The following is a 17,698-nucleotide window of genomic DNA, read 5'->3' on the forward strand; positions in this document are numbered from 1 at the left end:
TATTGGAGAATTTATAAAGTGATGGCACATATTTGATGCAAAAATGAGTCATGTGGTGCTGCGGTAAGCTTTTCTGCCAGTGATTTGGAGATTGAGAACGTTAAATCCATCAAGAAGGAAGTCAACACCAGATAATCTTAACACAGACTTTTAACGCTACCCATGGTGAACAAACATACAGGTTTGATTATTTTAATAATCAGGTGTTACTCTCGTAGCACTTTATCTGATGATTCCACTTCTGCAAAGAAAAGCTTGTTAATTATAAAAGCTTCGTTTGAAGTAGAATCAAATTCTAAACTTGGGGAATCACATTTTTTACTTTGAAACTGGTAGCCTCTTTAAAACCAGAAAATTTGGGAATTCCCTGGCGGTCCAGTGGTTAGGACTCTGCGCCCCACCACTGCAGGGGGCACATGTTCGATCCCTAGTTGGGGAACTAAGATCCCATATGCCGCAGGGCAACTAAGCCCGCTCGCTCTAGAGCCCACGTACCAAAATTAGAAGCCCAGTGCCACAACAAAGAGCCTGCATGCCGCAACTAAGACCCAACGCAGCCAAATAAAATAAATAAATATTAAAAAAAAAAAAAAACCCCACTAGGAGCAGTAACTGTTTTTCTCAATCTGGAAGCAAGTATCACTGACTAGCTATAGATCCTAGGATGTGTCCCTTCCCTAAAATCCCTGAAGCACTTTGTATATTTGCCATTTATCTTATTATCTAATCCTGTATTCACAGCTTTTTGTATTGTGATGTGACTATGAAATAAGTGATCGGGCTTCCCTGGTGGCGCAGTGGTTGAGAGTCCGCCTGCCGATGCAGGGAACACGGGTTCGTGCCCCGGTCCGGGAAGATCCCACATGCCGCGGAGCGGCTAGGCGCGTGAGCCACGGCTGCTGAGCCTGCGCGTCCGGAGCCTGTGCTCTGCAATGGGAGAGGCCACAACAGTGAGAGGCCCGCGTAGCGCAAAAAAAAAAAAAAAAAAAAAAAAGAAAGAAGTGATCTGTTACAATACACAGGTCTCCTATCCATTGGTTTCAACCTCCACCTCAGTCTAATAGAGCTAAGGACTAATTTCATCTTTCTCTCTTTACCAAAAGAGTGCTTTGAACTATTAAATAGCCATTGACAAAACAGGAATAATCTAAAACTTGTATAATTAATTCCTAAATAATCAAAAACCAGATTAACCCTGCAGTCTAAACCTTTGTGATTGCATTTGGAAATACTACATTACTCCTACTCTACAATTATTTTACTATTTCTACTATCAAGGCAATATCTTGAAAGAGATGGACTGAGCATTTACTCGCCAAATCCCAAAATACTAGAATCTTAAGTGTAAGAAAGTCTACTTCAATAAAAGGAATTACTACCTTACAAGACAAATAGAAAACTCACAAACCTTGCATTACATCAAGCATTTAAAATACAAAAAATAATGGAAATAATTTCCTTAAATCATTTCCAAACTATCACTGCCTCAAAACAAAACAAGAAACTGCTCAATGACTTTCCTTAATCTTTTTTTTGATAAGCAGTATAATGGAATGATAGAGCTGGAGATCTGAAACCAGATATCCTGGGTTCAAATCCTAGCTCTTCCGCTTGCTGTGTGACCAGGAGCAAGTTATTAATTGGTACGTGCTTCAGGTTTCCTCATTTTCCTCTTCTGTAAAATGGTACTAGTACCAATACATACCTGCCTCCTAGGACTCTTGTGCAGCAGCATGAATGTGTATCACTCAGGAAACTGCCTGCAGCATGCATACTTTTAGTAAGTATTCAAAAGATACAAGTGATTTGGTTATCTGACCCTTGCACAAACATATATTTCAAACTGCTGCTTAATTTGAAGATTCAATGTATTGTAGCAAAACATACATCATTTCAGTAACTAGACCTTTGGCAGTAGTAAAGGAGAGAGATGAGATTAATTGGAGAAGAACAGAAGAATCTGATCGTGCTGCTTTTGAGTTACAAGAGTACCTGCTTTATCTTTCAAGTAAAAGCTTGCTATGGAATGCTCAGCCTTCCGTTCTGGTCAAACCGGATATAAGGTAAAGGTTGAGGTTGCCTGAAAACTTTTAGATTTTCAGTAGCTCACACAAATTGAGAAAAACCTTTCTCAGTTCTTTTCCAATCTTTAGCATAGTTAGGCAGACAGTAGCCAGTGCTGAAACATTCGTCATTTGTGAGAAGCACCACAGCTCAGTGATTAGGAATAAAGGCATCAGATGCCAGGTTAGAACTCTGGCTCCGCTTCTTGGCTGTGTAACCTTTGGCAAGTTACTTAACTTCTCCACCTCACGGTCCTTATCTGTAAAATCTGGATAATAATAACTGTTATCTCATAGGGTTGTTGGGAGGACTACATGAGTTAATTCATGTAAAGCTCTTAGGACAGGGCCTAACGGACTAAGCACCAAAAAATGTTATGATTCTTATTCAGATCGGTCAGTGTAAACATTTCCCTGGTATTGATGACATAACTGTATAAAAATATATCTTGATCTCACCCAGAAAAGAAGAAAAATAATCCTAATATCTAATTTTCCATGTTTTAGTTACTTGTATTGTTACCAGACATGAGGTAGTAAGTACAGATGCAAAGGAGGCAGTACAGGGGTCACATCTTCATGCAATTAACCTAACGTCTGAAGACTGGACCTTAGGCAGAAAAGAAAATCAGGACGATGACTTGAGAGCATCTTTTAGATGTCACACATCTGACAGGGACTGGCTTAAGTATTTTCATTGAACACCTTGTTTCCATATTCTCTGTGTTAGATTTCTCAACTTTCAAACACTTAGTCTCTTCCCAAGTAGTTTAAAAAAAAAAAGTTGCATGAATAATTCTAGCTAATTAATAATGCCAGTAGCATTACCAAAACGAAGAACACATTTTCCTTCTCAAGACAGCCATCACCTCAATAATTTTATACCAATTTCTCACAAGCTGATAGCAAACAAGCATAAATAGTTGGCTTAGCTACAACAGGATGAATTGGTGTTTTAGTCTGAAGAATTTTAAAGCAAGCCAAGTAATTGTATAAAATTTAAATTTTATGACCATGTTTGGACCTTTTTACATTAAACACAATGGAAATGTTCATTTTTTTCCCCAAAGGAAAAATTTCTGAATCATCACTATGTTGCACAGTAGAATAAAAATATGAATCCAGATACTTATTCAAGTTTCTAAAGAACAAATAACAGATAAAATTTTACTTCCAAAATCTGAAGTCATCAACATGATTTTGTAGTACTGTATCACAGGCTTTACCTAAAAATTCAATGTTCAGATAAAGATAGTCCCCTAGTCACATTCTTTAAAAAGCCTCTGCCCCACCACAGCTTCCTGAGATTTGTGAAGAAACTGCAGTCTTGTGATCAGGCTTCATACAGTACTGGCAGTTTTGGACTTGTAAGGAAAAAATAGTGACTGATTTTATGTGTCAATAAGTTGTAGTCTGCTGATCTGATTAGAAGCCTTGACAAATGCCTGGTGGCGATTGCATACAACTGCCAAGCATATGGGAATAATACAGTAGCCCATCGTTTTGGGGTCAGCTCTTGTACAAGAATAAAGGAACAAAAACATCTGCAAGTAAGGTATCAGAAAAATAACTGTCCAAAACCAAAAAGGCAGGGAGAGTAACCGAGCTTTCAAGGAGTGTATCCATGTGGTTCCTTCAAGGGGCTCCTCTGGGTGCTGTTGAATGTGTTCCAAGGCCAGCCTATTGTAAGTCTCGTTGATTTCAAAAACATAGTAAAATGCTGCTGCACTTGCTAACAGATACAATCCCACTCCAATCCATCCCATACGCTGACGGAAGTTCATCATTCTCCATGCTCTGTGCCTTTGAGTTAAAACAACAATAACACAGTGAGGGTCTAGTAATGCTGTCATGTCAACTATTCCAAATGTACTTACTTTTTGTCCAATGAGCTCTAAAATACTCCCTAACACATTTGAGGTTTAAAATAACTAAATTAAATTTACATCTGTTAAGAAATATAAACATCTTACAGGTTGTTTTATGTAATAGTTATGCGGAAGTAAAGTTTCAGTATATATTAAGTGTACTTTTTACTGAATCCCACAGATAAATAAATCACTAAATCTGGCTTAAATAGGTCCAGCACACGTTCCCTTAAATTGTAATTAAACTCGTTTCCTAGGGAACATTTCACTTCTATACTTCAAATACTTTCTGAATTAACAGTATTGCTTCAGACATGAAAACTTGGTTCTACAAGTCAAACCAATGTCGGAGCCCCCAAGTTAAGACAGCAACTCTTAAACACTTACAGTGGTCCCGAAAATCTTCCTGTTCCCACGGCAAGCGTTAAAGAGTCACTCAGCTCTGAATAATCGGGTGGCTTTGGCATTTCAGAGAAAGCCACCATAAGAGAAATCCCCGGGGTCACCGGCTGGGAGAATGGTGAGCACGGCCAGCCTGGAGCAAAAGCTAATTGTGATTAAGCACAGCGTGACTGCAGCCGGTCACGCGGCGGCCCGGCCCCTGTCGCCGCTGCCGGAGCCCCAGCCTGTGTCACTCGGCCCAGCCACCCTGGCCTCCCCTGCAGCCGGCCCCGCCCCCTGTCGTGCTGCAGCGCCCGCCGCCGCGACAGGGTTGCGCGGGCGGCATCAGACCCGGGCCTCTCCGCCTTGCAGCGCCGGGAGCCCAGTGCCCGGCAGCGGCCACAGGCCGAGCCTGCAGAGCTGGGCAGGTCCCGGATCTCACCTCCTGTCCCGGTTGGCCCGCCCGCCCGCCGTCCCGGATGCTGACACAGTCGGGGCTTCCGGCTCGGGCCGGAAGCGCGCTTGCCCCGCCCCCGAAAGGCCCGCCCCTCGTGACGTCAGGGAGCCTCCGCCGCGGCACCGCCTCCCCGAGCGCGCCTGGAACAGATCTGCTGCGAGTCGGGGGAGGCTACGGAGGCGCCGGTTTTGGCGCTACCGTTCAGGTGGGCGGCAGTCTGGGCCTGGCCGCTTCAGCGCTCCTCAAAGCCTCTCCCCGGCGCTTCGTTCGCGGCTCGATCGCCCCCGTCGTTCCTCGCCGCGGAGAGCACCGCAGCAACGGGCGGTCAGCCATCCCCCTGCGCGCCTCTGCGCGGACCTGGCCGCCCGGGAAGCGTCGGAAGCAGGCCCTGGCGCCTCGGCCACCGGCGACGAACCCAGACATGACTACTAGATAGCTGCGAGGGGAAGTGGGACCCCGCTGTCTGCTGCGGGGCGCCCGAGGCCGGGAGAGGGTAAGGTGGCTGCTTGCCGCAGTGCGGCCGGCCGCCGGCGCGGCTGCGCGGGGCTTCTCCGGGCTTGGGTTATTCGTTTACAACTTGAACTAACCTGACTACTTCATCTTCACTGCCCGTCGGGACTGCAGACGTTGACGAGACTTAACTCAGTTACCGCGGAGGAATACTGTGAATTGCAGTGGCATCAGTGACCGGGAGAAATTGGAATTTAAATGTGTTGTTTTGGGCATCGTGACGCTGAGGCTCTTAGAAGACTGGTGTAGGGGGATGGACGTAAACACGCGGAAAGCGCTGTTGATTGCCGGCATCCCCCAGACCTGTAAAGGGCAGAAATTGAGGAGGCTCTGTGATCTGGTTTTGCTCCTTTGAGCGAGTACCGACTGCTCGGGAGGATGTTCCGGAGGGAAGAGAACAGGAATGCAGCCTTAATAGGACTTACTGAGGAGACGAGTCATGCTCTGGTCCCTAAAGAGATACCGGAAGCGGGGGTGCCTGGAGAGTGATCCTTAAGACCCCTGACTCAGACAGTGAATTTTTAAGCGGGTTACATGAATTCCTAGAGGGAGAGGGCGTGACATTGGGTGAGTTTACCAGAGCTCTTGGGTATGAAAACGACCTTTTTGACCTAGACCAGGACATGATCCCAGAAGTGCGGGCCCCTGTGTTGGCACAGGCATTAGATGAGGCTCTTCAGCCTGCCCTGCAACACCTGAAATACAAAAAGCTGAGAGTATTCTCAGGCAGTGATCCTCCAGAGCCAGAAGAAGAAGAGTTTGAATCCTAGCTGTTTCATGCCACGCAAATGATGAAGACACGGCAGGTGTCAGATGCCGAAAAAAGAAGGCGATTGCTAGAGAGCCTTAGAGGCCCGGCATCTGATATCATTCGTGTCCTCAAGATAAACAATCCTAAAAAAAAAAAAAAGATAAACAATCCTTTAATTACAGTCCCTGAATGCCTGCATGCTCTGGAAAAGGTATTTGGGGTTACCGATAATCCTAGGGTGTTGCAGGTCAAATATCTGACCACTTACCAGAAGGATGAAAAAAAATTGTCTGCGTATGTACTAAGGCTGGAGCCTTCACTACAGAAACTGGTAGAGAGAGGAGCAGTTGAGTAAGAAGTTGTGAATCAGGCCCGCCTGGAGCAAGTCACTGCTGGAGCAGTCCACCGCGCAGGAAGTTTGCTCTGTCAGAGGACAGCTCAGCCCCTGGCTTACTGCAGTTCCTGACACTAATAAAGGATGAAGAGGCAGCTGAGGAGGAGGAGGAGGCCCTCCTCCAGGCAGGATTAGAGGGGCATTTCACCTGAATCTTGGGAAATCAGGAAGGGCTCTCTGGCAGTGAGCAGAGCATAAGGTAGAACAGTCTGTATGCTCAGTGACAGACATTAACCAATCCCTATCTTGTGTTGCCAAGTAACTCATTTTTGTGCAGTTCTCAGTATAATCCTTTGTCATTTCTCTGCCCATTTAATGTCTCCTAAATGTGTCATTGACTAGAAGGATGTAGTTCTGCACTGGTATGTATTTATATATTTAAATTCACCCTGTGAATTTTTTTTATCACACAGTTGTACAAAAAGTCTCATCACTACGCACGTGTGATACTCTGAGAGGCCGGCCAAGGCTCAGGTGCACATGCTGATGCGATCTCGTTCAGATGTCAGCTTGTGTGATAATAGGTGCAAGTGTAGCTGTCAGATGTGATAATGTATCATAGAGAATTTTGGGTTGTATACGGCCCAACGTTAATCATGAAGATCGTGAGCAGGGGTTAAGAGGTTATTTTCTGTGTGAATTGGAATTTTATTGATTCTATGCCATCAAAACAAGAGGCAGAATTAAATGCTGCAGTTGGTCAGTTTGCAGCTGCTACCTCTAACCCCAGATTTCTGATGTGTGTCTCAAAGCATCTAGTTCTGAATATCATTTTAATAGGTTACAAAATTATAGATGTGAACTTATAAAATAAAGAAATGTGAATAAAATGACCATTTTACCTAGTTTGTTTGTATCAGGGTTCCAAGGGAGATTTCACTTGAACAAAGGGTTCCAAAAGCATGAATCTGAAGACCACTGAACTTGCACAGTCTTAGTCCCTTGGACACGTTCCTCCTGGTGCCCAGGTGGGTAGGGAGTAGTTTTCTAAGTGAGAGTGCTGTCAGGACCTTCTCCTGAAGTACAATAGAATGGAATGAGACTGTATAGATTAGTGCAAGTAGCAGGTTCAAAGGCATCAGGGGGTTGAATTTGGCGGGTGAAAAGAAAGACAGGAACATTGCATACCTCTGCACGGCAGACTGGACTCAATGTTCCATGTACTTCCTCACTTAATCCTCTTAAAAATCCTGCAAAATAAGAAAACAACTAGTTTCAGAATTCTGTCATCTGCCTTAGTGCAAGGCCAATGTTCTTTCCATTGCTAAGAAAGAGAAGCAATCCTAAGGGTGTCTGGACCCAGCCTTACAAGGGAAGCAGGGCAGATTGTTAACATTTAATAAATGAACTATTAGTATGCGTTAGTGTGAACTACATCTTAATCACTCCTGCAAACTGGACACTAAGAAGTGGGGAGTATGAGAACCTGTAAGACCCACAGGCAGCAGGGAGGGTGGACATGGGTTAGTGATTTGGTCTCAAAAAAAAAAAAAAAAAAAGAATGAAAGCATGAAGAAAAAATGAAACTTGCTGAAAGATCAGACTGAAAGTCTTTATCTTTAATAAAAAATACCCCCAAAGAACCAATTCTGGGATATATGTTTTTGGTTTAGATTCTAAGGCATAGTATAATGTTTCTGTTATGACTAAATGTCATGGTTTCATTCTTTATAAGTTCCTATGAGTTCTCACACTACGGAAGGTTAAATACACATCGAACCATCATGTTGTACCCCTTAAATGTATATAATTTAAACTTGTCAGTTACACTTCGATAAAAGTGAGGAAAGAGAAGCTAAATACTAGATGACATATGAATAAATTCAAAGGTGTAATTCCGATCTTGTTTATATGCGTATAGTCATTTATTTGCCACCTTAGTAATACGAAGTGTGATTAGCTGCATTTTGCTGATAAACAGACACTGTGAATGTGTGCACACATGGGTGTTAATAAATGTTGCACCTCGAGGCTTCCCTGGTGGCACAGTGGTTAAGAATCCACCTGTCAATGCAGGGGACATGGGTTCGAGCCCTGGTCTGGGAAGATCTCACATGCCTTGGAGCAACTAAGCCCGTGCGCCACAACTACTGAGCTTGCGCTCTAGGGCCCGCGACCCACAACTACTGAAGCCTGCACGCCTAGAGCCCGTGCTCCACAACAAGAGAAGCCACTGCAATGAGAAGCCCACGCACCGCAATGAAGAGTAGCCCCCGCTCACTGCGACTAGAGAAAGTCTGCGCGCAGCAACGAAAACCCACCACCGCCAAAAGAAATTAATTAATTAGAAAAAAAATGTTGCACCTCTCCTGTATGTGAGGCACTGAGATGGGGGCGGGGGTGGGGGAGTAGATTGTATAATTAAATTTAGGTTATAAGCCCTGCCATGGAGATCTACCCAGAGTCAACAACAATAGCTGACACTGAGCACTTGCTATGGAATATGCGCTGAGCACCACTGAATGCATTTGGTCCTCCAACAATAGTGAGAAGCAAGGCCTTTTGTTTTCCCATTTTACAGATGAAACTGTGGCACAGAGATGTTGTAACTTGCCCAGGGTTTCCTAACTAAATCCTTCCAGGGTCGGGATTTATACTCAGGCCATCTATTTCCAGAGTCCTTGCTGTTAATCTACTCTATGCTGCTGTGTTAAATTCTGTGAAAAACCTATCATCATTTCTGCCCTTTTCTGGATGAGAGGATTGAGGAGCAAAGATTCAGTGCTCCAGGGGCGCGGGGGGCACGTAAATCCGACTCCAGGGAGCTTTTCTTAAGGTGTTTGACATATGCATCTGGTAAACACAGCATAATTGTAAAAAATGGCAGTTATGTTTATGAAATCAGGTGAAGTAATAAAACATGTTCTTTATAAGCTATGTTTCAAAAATGTAAATGACAAACAGATCACTAAAATACCAGTTGTGTTGGGATGATGGGACTATAAGGGTAATTTAGTTTTCTTTTGTTTCCTAAATGTGTTTTTCTTATATTAAAAATAAATATGCAGAAGACGTGCTCATAAAGCAAAAATCAGTTGGCACATCAAAGGAACACAGGAGCAAGCCTGAAAGAGCTCCCACTGGCGAAAGCTACAACCTGAGGAACAAAATGAATAGCGTAGTATTGGGTTATAACCCAAAGTATAAAATAAATATACATGAGTTCATTATGATATAAGTAAATGTGGGAGAAGAGTCCAGTTTTCCTTACAGAAGAATTTCAAATCATTAGTGTGGCTATTTCTCCCTTTAGGAGTTGGAGTTTATTCCTGTCCCCCTTTAAGAGTGGGCTGAATTCAGACATAGAATATGGAAAGGAAAAATAGTAACTTTTCAGTGAACAAACGTGGCAAGGACTTCCTTGCTAGGACAAGGTTAATATCAGTGATCAGTCACGTTGATGGCACGTATTCCTGATAATGATGCAATGACGAGGGCACTTTATTTCCTCAGAACCCATAACCCAGTCTAGTTACGAGAAAAACACCAGACAAACCCACATTGAGGGACATTCTACAAAATACCTAACCAACACTCCTCAAAATTGTCAAGATCATGAAAAACAAGACTGAGAAACTGTCACAGACCAGAGGAGAGTAAGGAGACCTGGTAACTAAATATAATGTGGTATTCTGGCAGGGATTTTTGGAACAAAAGACCTTAATAGAGAAATGAAATCTGAATATGGTCTAGAGTTTAGTTAATAGTAACTTATCAATGTTACTTTCTTGGAGGTGACAAATTACTAAGGTAATTAAAGATGTTTAGGGGCTTCCCTGGTGGCGTAGTTGTTAAGAATCCGCCTGCCAATGTGGGAGACACGGGTTCGAGCCCTGGTCCGGGAAGATCCCACATGCCGCGTAAGCCCGTGCGCCACAACTACTGAGCCTGCACTCTAGAGCCCACAAGCCACAGCTGCTGAGCCCGTGTGCCACAACTACTGAAGCCCACACGCCTAGAGTCCATGCTCTGCAACAAGACAAGCCACTGCAATGAGAAGCCTGTGCACCGCAACAAAGAGTAGCCTCCGCTCGCCACAACTAGAGAAAGCCTGCATGGAGCAATGAAGACCCAACGCAGCCAAAAATAAATAAATAAACTTTAAAAAAAAATCTTTAAAGATGTTAATAGGGGAAACTACGTGAGTATACGCAAACTCTGTACTGAGAAAGACAAATACCATATGATATTGCTTATATGTGGAATCTAAAAAAAAAAAGATACAAATGAACTTATTTACAAAACTGAAACAGACTCACAGACTTAGAGAATGAATTTATGGTTACCAGAGGGGAAAGGTGGCAGGGAGGGATAGTTAGGGAGTTTGGAATTGATATGTACACACTGCTGTATGTAAAATGGATAACCAACAAGGACCTAGTGTACAGTACTGGGAAAAAAATACCAATAGCCAAAAGACATCAACAGCTATTTGGCTGCTCTAGTAATCAAAGAAATGCAAATAAAAATGATAAAATTCTAAAAACGAACAAACAAAAACTCTCTGCACTATCTTTGTAACTTTTCTGTAAGTATAAAACTATTCTAAAATAAGATGTTCGTTGAAATATATACATAGATACTTAAACATACATACGTACGCAAGCAGATAACAAATGGCCTGGGAATTAAGTCACTAGGGAGTGAGTAACTGGAGTGCCGGCCCTTCCCCAAAATGGTTATTCATCTAAACACCACCAGGTGGCGGTAAGCACGCGGGTTAGGCCTTAGCCAGACCAAAGCAGGGAAAGGGATTATTTCTTATGTAAGTGTCGTCATACCTGCCCCCGTCAAGGACTGGAAAATTTCTCGTCTTTTTAAAACTTTATTTATTTTTAAAACTTTTTTTATTTATTTTTGGCTGCATTGGGTCTTCACTGCTGTGCGCGGGCTTTCTCTAGTCACGGCAAGCGGTGACTTCTCTTGTGGAGCATGGGCTCTAGCGGCGCGAGCTTCAGTAGTTGTGGCTCTCCGGCTCTAGAGCACAGGCTCAGTAGTTGTGGCGCACGGGCTTAGTTGCTCCACGGCTTGTGGCATCTTCCCGGACCAGGGCTCGAACACCATGTCTCCTGCATTGGCAGGCGGATTCTTAACCACTGAGCCACCAGGGAAGTCCTTTCAAGCATTTATGTGGAAAAATATTTAAATAATCTGAAGTAGTGACTTCCTCTCTAGGTCCATGACATTTCTAGAATCTTTGTTTATGTGTGTGTGTGTGTGTGTGTGTGTGTGTATATGTGTGGTACGCGGGCCTCTCGCTGTTGTGGCCTCTCCCGTTGCGGGGCACAGGCTCCGGACGCGCAGGCCCAGCAGCCATAGCTCACGGGCCCAGCCGCTCCGCGGCATGTGGGATCCTCCCGGACCGGGGCATGAACCCGTGTCCCCTGCATCAACAGGCGGACCCTCAACCACTGTGCTACCAGGGAAGTCCATCTTTTATTTTTAAATTGAAGTATATTTGATTTACAATGTTGTGTTAATTTCTGCTGTATGGCAAAGTGATTCAGTTATATATATATATACATTTATATATATACACATTCTTTTTTAATATTCTTTTCCATATGGTTTGTCACAGGATTTTTTTTTTTTTTTTTTTTTTTTTTTTTTGGCTATGCCGTGCAGCTTGCAGGATCTTAGTTCCCTGACCAGGGATTGAACCTGGGCCACCGCAGTGAAATTGCTAAGTCTAACCACTGGACCACCAGGGAATCCCCTATCACAGAATATTGAATATAGTTCCCTGTGCTATACAGTAAGACCTTATTGTTTATAGAATCTTCTAACTACCTTGGCAGAGAGGCCTGGCCATGACAAAGGGTCTGATCCATCTGTACAAATGAATAACATCCTTAGTGATTCCACTGCACTCCCAGTGCATTTCACAAAATTGGAAACTAGATGGTCGACTAGATCGACAGTACTAATTTTTTTAAAGTAGTATTTGCTTCTTTTTCAAACCTGCTTTTTTAAAAAAATAATTTATTTAAATATTTGATTTATTATTTAAATATTAAATATTTCTTAATTAATCAGTAGTGCTGTGATGTAATAATATATATAATGATAATTATATATATAGATATAATATATCATAATTATGATATATTATATGATATATAATATATAATCATGGCTATCATTTGTTAAGCTCTTCCTATGTGCCAGGCATGGTGCCAAATGCTTTACATATGTTACCTCATTTAATTCTGACCACACCTTTGTTGGTATATTTCTATCACTAATTTCAGAGAAGCAGACAGACTTTTGGATAGGTAAAGTGGCTTGCCCAGAGTCACACAGCTAGAAGCTACCAAGATCCGTCTGTCCTAGAGCTAGTAGCTTAACCACTGTGCCAGACAGCCTCCAAGAGTATCTTGGCTCTGAACCAAACTAGCACGACTTCAAGAGTGGGTATGAGAACGTGAGTATAATCACTGGTAAACCAGTTTCTGACTATATAACCTGAAACCCTATCCATCACCACTCCCTTCTCTCTTCCTCCAAAATAAATAATAATAATACAACCCAGCTTAGGCTGCAGAAGAGACAATAGTTAGCTACCACCCCGCAACCATTAACCCTTCCTCCTTTGTATCCAAAGACAGATTTAGTCACCCACTTAACAGAACTGTGAATTTCAGGTGGAACCTAGCCTTTCCCTGGCCCCTGCAGGGAGTAGGGGTGGTAAATCTTGATCAGTTTAAGATGATTCAGTACCCTTTGCCAAACTGCTTGTTTTAAGCGTGGGCAAATAATGCAATTCTATACAGTGAAATATGCGCAGCTCTTTTTTTCATCTTTATTTATGTGAGCATGACTCTGGTGCCAGAATACCTCAAATAAGATTCCAGCTTCACCATTTTCTAACTCTATGGCTTTGGGAAAGTTTATTAACCCTTTCTGGACTTCAGTTTCTTCAACTGAAAATGGGAATAATAACAGCACTTACAGGGTCATTGTGAAGACCAAATGAATTCATAATGTAAAGTGCAGGGAACTGTACCTGCTGCCCAGAAAGTTCTCAACAAACAGCTATTGTATTTGTTCTCTGTTCCTGCACAGCTAATTGCCCCCAAATTTAGAGGCTGAAAACCAACAGTTGATCCCTGGATCAAAAATTTGGGAGCGACTTAACTGGGAGGCTCTGGCTCTCTGACAGAGGTGTCAGCCAGGGCTGTGGCCGTCGCTTAGGAAATCTTCCAAGCTCACCCACAGAGGCCTCGCCACATGGCTGCATTGTGACACGGCAGCTGACTTCCACCAATTGCACCAGAAGCAAGCAATCCAAGAGAGATTGAGAGAACACCCAAGATGGAAGCCACAGTCTTTTTATAATCTTATCAAAAGTGGCATCCCGGGCTTCCCTGGTAGCGCAGTGGTTGAGAGTCCGCCTGCCTATGCAGGGAACACGGGTTCGTGCCCCGGTCCGGGAAGATCCCACGTGCTGCGGAGCGGCTGGGCCCGTGAGCCACGGCCGCTGAGCCTGCGCGTCCGGAGCCTGTGCTTTGCAACGGGAGAGGCCACAGCAGTGAGAGGCCCGCATACCACAAAAAAAAAAAAAAAAAAAAAAAAGTGGCATCCCATTACTTCTGCCATATTCTACTCATTAGCAGCAAGGCAATAAATCTAGCCTGTTCTCAAGGAGAGGAGATTGCACGAAAGTGTGAATTCCAGGAGGTGAGAATACTGGGGGCCATTGCAGAGGCTATGGCAGCTACTGGTTGTTTGTTTGTTTGTTTTACAAAGTCTATATTTTTGTTACTTCTACTTTGTATTTACCCTTTAAATGATTAAATTCCTCTATTAGATCCAGGTTAAAAGAAAAATAATCCTCCATTACGTTCCTTTTCTCTAATTTAACTCTTTCATGGATCAGAGTAAGAAACAGAGATTTGCTCTTTGTCCCTTCTAAAGGCTGCCATGGGCCCTCTCAGGTTTTACAACCAGCATATGTTCAGCTTTTTAGAGTTACAGGCATAATTACCTCCTCAGTCTCTCTCTACTCGAAGGAGTAAATGTCCAGCTGCTTCCTAGTTTCTGATTCCCTTCTGATTTCAACTCCTTCCCTTTGACTGCCCTTTAGGGATAAGCAATAACCCCCAGGGGCCCTGATACTCCCATCCTCCGGGGAGTGGGGAGAAGACTTACCTTGTCCCAACCAGCTCTGGCTTCTCAGAAACTATTCCTTCAGTATGCAACAAAAGCTTTTAAACTGTGCATTTCTTTGTGGGGCGGGGGGATAAATTGGGAGATTGGGATCAACATATCCACACTACTATATATAAAATAGATAACTAATAAGAACCTGCTGTTTAGCACAGGGAACTCTACTCAATACTCTGTAATGACCCATATGGGAAAATAATCTTAAAAAGAGTGGATAGGGCTTCCCTGGTGGCGCAGTGGTTGCGCGTCCGCCTGCCGATGCAGGGGAACCGGGTCCGCGCCCCGGTCTGGGGGGATCCCACATGCCGCGGAGCGGCTGGGCCCGTGAGCCATGGAGAGTGGATACATGTATATGTATAACTGATTCGCTTTGCTGTACACCTGAAACTAATACAACATTGTAAATTAATTATACTCTAATAAAAATTAATTTAAAAATAATAAATAAAATGTACATTCTTTTAATCTAATGTATTCCATTTATAGAAATGTATCCCAAGATACTAAGTAAGAATGGCCACAAAGGGACTTCCCTGTTGGTCCAGTGGTAAAGAATTCAACTTCCAACGCAGGGGACGGGGGTTCAATCCCTGGTCGGGGAACTAAGATCCCACGTGCCACAGGGTAACTAAGCCCGGGAGCCGCAGCTACTGAGCCCACACACTCTGGAGCCGGTGCGCCACAACTAGAGAGACGCCCACGTGGTGCAACGAAGATCCCGCGTGTCACAACTAAGACCCGACGCAGCCAAAAAAAAAAAAATAAGGCCACAAAGAATGGGCTAAAAGAGTTTTCCGTTGCAATATTTTTTAATCATTGTGAAAAAAAATTGGAAACTAAGTGCCCAATAATAAGTGATAGGCTGAATAAATCACTGTTTCTGTAGTTCAAAACTGAATTTTGGTCGTTTCATATGGTTCAGCCTAATAGAAGGATATTTTTTGGTATACCAATAGATTTACAACCTACTACTGCGTGAAAAAAGTCGAGTACAACAGTATTTATGGAACAATCTATTTCTGTGTTGACAAACACATAAATATATTTGTAAAGAAAAAGTCTGGCAAAGCATACATCAGAATGTTAACAGTAGTTATCTTTGGGTGGCAGAATTATGTGCAATTTTATCCTTTTCTTAAAAAATGAAGTTTCTGCTTTTTTCCAATGAATACTTCCTATTGGCGTAATGTTTACGCATTCTTAAATAAGTAAAAGAAAACCCCAAAAAGCGTAAGAGATAAACTCCAAAAGGCCAACCCTATTCTCTCATTTTTCATAGTAACTGATAATGCGTTAAGCCAAGCAGAGGCTAAGCAACTTCTCCGCAGCGAGCAGGTGTGCGAATCCCAGCCAGCTGGAGGGGATTCCTCTAGTGCTGGGAGACTGGCCAAGCAAGGGATGCTCAAAAGATAGGCTTTTTCTCTCAGTGACTTGGGTTTGGGTTTAGTTGAGAGCAGAGCGACTGAAGAAATGTGCAGGTCCCCCAGGACCTCTGTGCTCGACTCCGAGTTTGCTTTCTTTTTCCGGCAGTAGCCCCGGTTTTGTTTGGGGATTTTCTCCACAGTAGCTTAGCCGTAGTTTAGGGGTGGATGCGTGACCCAGACCTGAACTAATCAACGAGTCACATTCGTGCAATTTTCTTTTCCTTTTTTTTTTTTTTTTTTTTGCGGTACGCGGGCCTCTCACTGCTGTGGCCTCTCCCGTTGCAGAGGGCAGGCTCAGCGGCCATGGCTCACGGGCCCAGCCGCTCTGCGGCATGTGGGATCTTCCCGGACCGGGGCACGAACCCGCGTCCCCTGCATCGGCAGGCGGACTCCCAACCACTGTGCCACCAGGGAAGCCCTCTTTTATTTTAAAAATGGATTTTTTAAATTGACCTATAGTTGGTTTATGGTGTGGTGTCCGTTGAATTTTAAATTCAGTTACAGTGTTACTTCTCACTCATCCATATTGTGTGATTATTCCATTTTTATTGATTTTCTGTCCTAATTTCATGGCTGTATTACTTTTACTACCAATGATCTATTACTGCCTAACTAATTACCTCAAAACTTAGACAACAAAAGTCCTTTATTATCTCTCACAGTTTTCTTGGGTCAGGAATTCAGACAGGGCTGAGCAGGGATGGCTTGTCTCTGTTACATGATGTCTGGGGCCTCAGCTACAAGACTCTGAGGCAGGTGACCTAGAATCATCTGAAGTCTTATCACTCCCTTGTCTGGCCATTGATGCTGGGGCCAGCTCAGGGCCAGCTGGGGAGGGGTGGGTGTTGTCTGCCAGAAGACAGGATTTTGTCTGCCAGGCCTTTCCATGTGGCCTGGGCTTCCTCACAATGTAGTGGTTGGGTTCCCAGGGGAGATATCCCCAGCTGTCAGGCAGAGGCTGTATCCTTTTTATGACCCAGCCCCAGAAGTCCAATAGCATCCCTTCTGCTGGACTCACCGGTGACTGGCTGGGCAGTCAGGACCCCTCCGCCACCCAGATTTAAGGATTTAAGGAAAAGGCATAGATCCCACTCCATTCCCATTGTGAAAAGAGGCTGTGGAATGGGCTAAATATATAATTGGAAAGTGCAGTCTGTCTCAGTGGCTCATTATCCTTCATTATCATTCAGGATTTTTATTCCAGTTTTTTTGGTTTGTTTGAGTTTGAGTTTATATTTTTAGTTTTCTACTGTTCCCTACCTTATTCCTGTTTCCCCCAGTCAGATCCATCCTTGTGTAAGGACCTGGGAAATGCTGTCCTGAGGCCCTCACAGGGGTGGAAGCCACCAGGGGCTGCATCTTATGACGTTTATGAGCAGCCCTGCACCCTAGTTTTTTTCCTCTGTTTGTTTTATTCTCTTTTGTGTTGGCAGCTTTTGTCAAATGAGTCTGAGAGAATGTGTGGTGGGTTCTCAATTGTGCGATGCCCCTTAGCTGTCAAGTCTCATCTCAAAGTGGGGCACTGAAAACCTGATTTTAAGCGCTGTTTTCATGGGTGGGACTCGAGGCTTCACCACAGGGTGCTGGGATAGCAGGCCAGCTTCTCGGTTGGGGGAACCCCCAAATGTCAGTAGCTAAAGGTCTTTTCTCTCTGACTGTTCAGTTTCTCCAGGGAACGATC

At 43.7% G+C, this 17,698-nt stretch overlaps 1 protein-coding gene across 1 annotated transcript; it reads right to left on the reverse strand.

The window, feature by feature from the left end:
• Positions 1-2,131: 2,131 nt before the first annotated feature.
• LYSET (lysosomal enzyme trafficking factor) lies at positions 2,132-4,722 on the reverse strand. Its single transcript, XM_028486485.1, has 2 exons — positions 4,319-4,722; positions 2,132-3,866 (listed from the first exon to the last, which is right to left on the reverse strand). Exons 1-2 carry the CDS (start codon positions 4,414-4,416, stop codon positions 3,455-3,457), a joined length of 510 nt encoding a protein of 169 aa, XP_028342286.1. The 5' UTR covers positions 4,417-4,722; the 3' UTR covers positions 2,132-3,454.
• Positions 4,723-17,698: the final 12,976 nt, after the last annotated feature.

This window comes from Physeter macrocephalus, unplaced genomic scaffold, assembly GCF_002837175.3.
Source record: "Physeter macrocephalus isolate SW-GA unplaced genomic scaffold, ASM283717v5 random_1273, whole genome shotgun sequence".
Classification (NCBI taxonomy): Eukaryota; Metazoa; Chordata; class Mammalia; order Artiodactyla; family Physeteridae; genus Physeter; species Physeter macrocephalus.

Excerpts from the sequence above, each read along its gene's own strand:
- LYSET (XM_028486485.1), bottom strand. The coding sequence starts at position 4,416 with ATGGTGGCTTTCTCTGAAATGCCAAAGCCACCCGATTATTCAGAGCTG. Across the intron at positions 3,867-4,318 it reads GGAAGATTTTCGGGACCACT|GCACAGAGCATGGAGAATGA; the intron begins GTAAGTGTTTAA and ends TTTAACTCAAAG.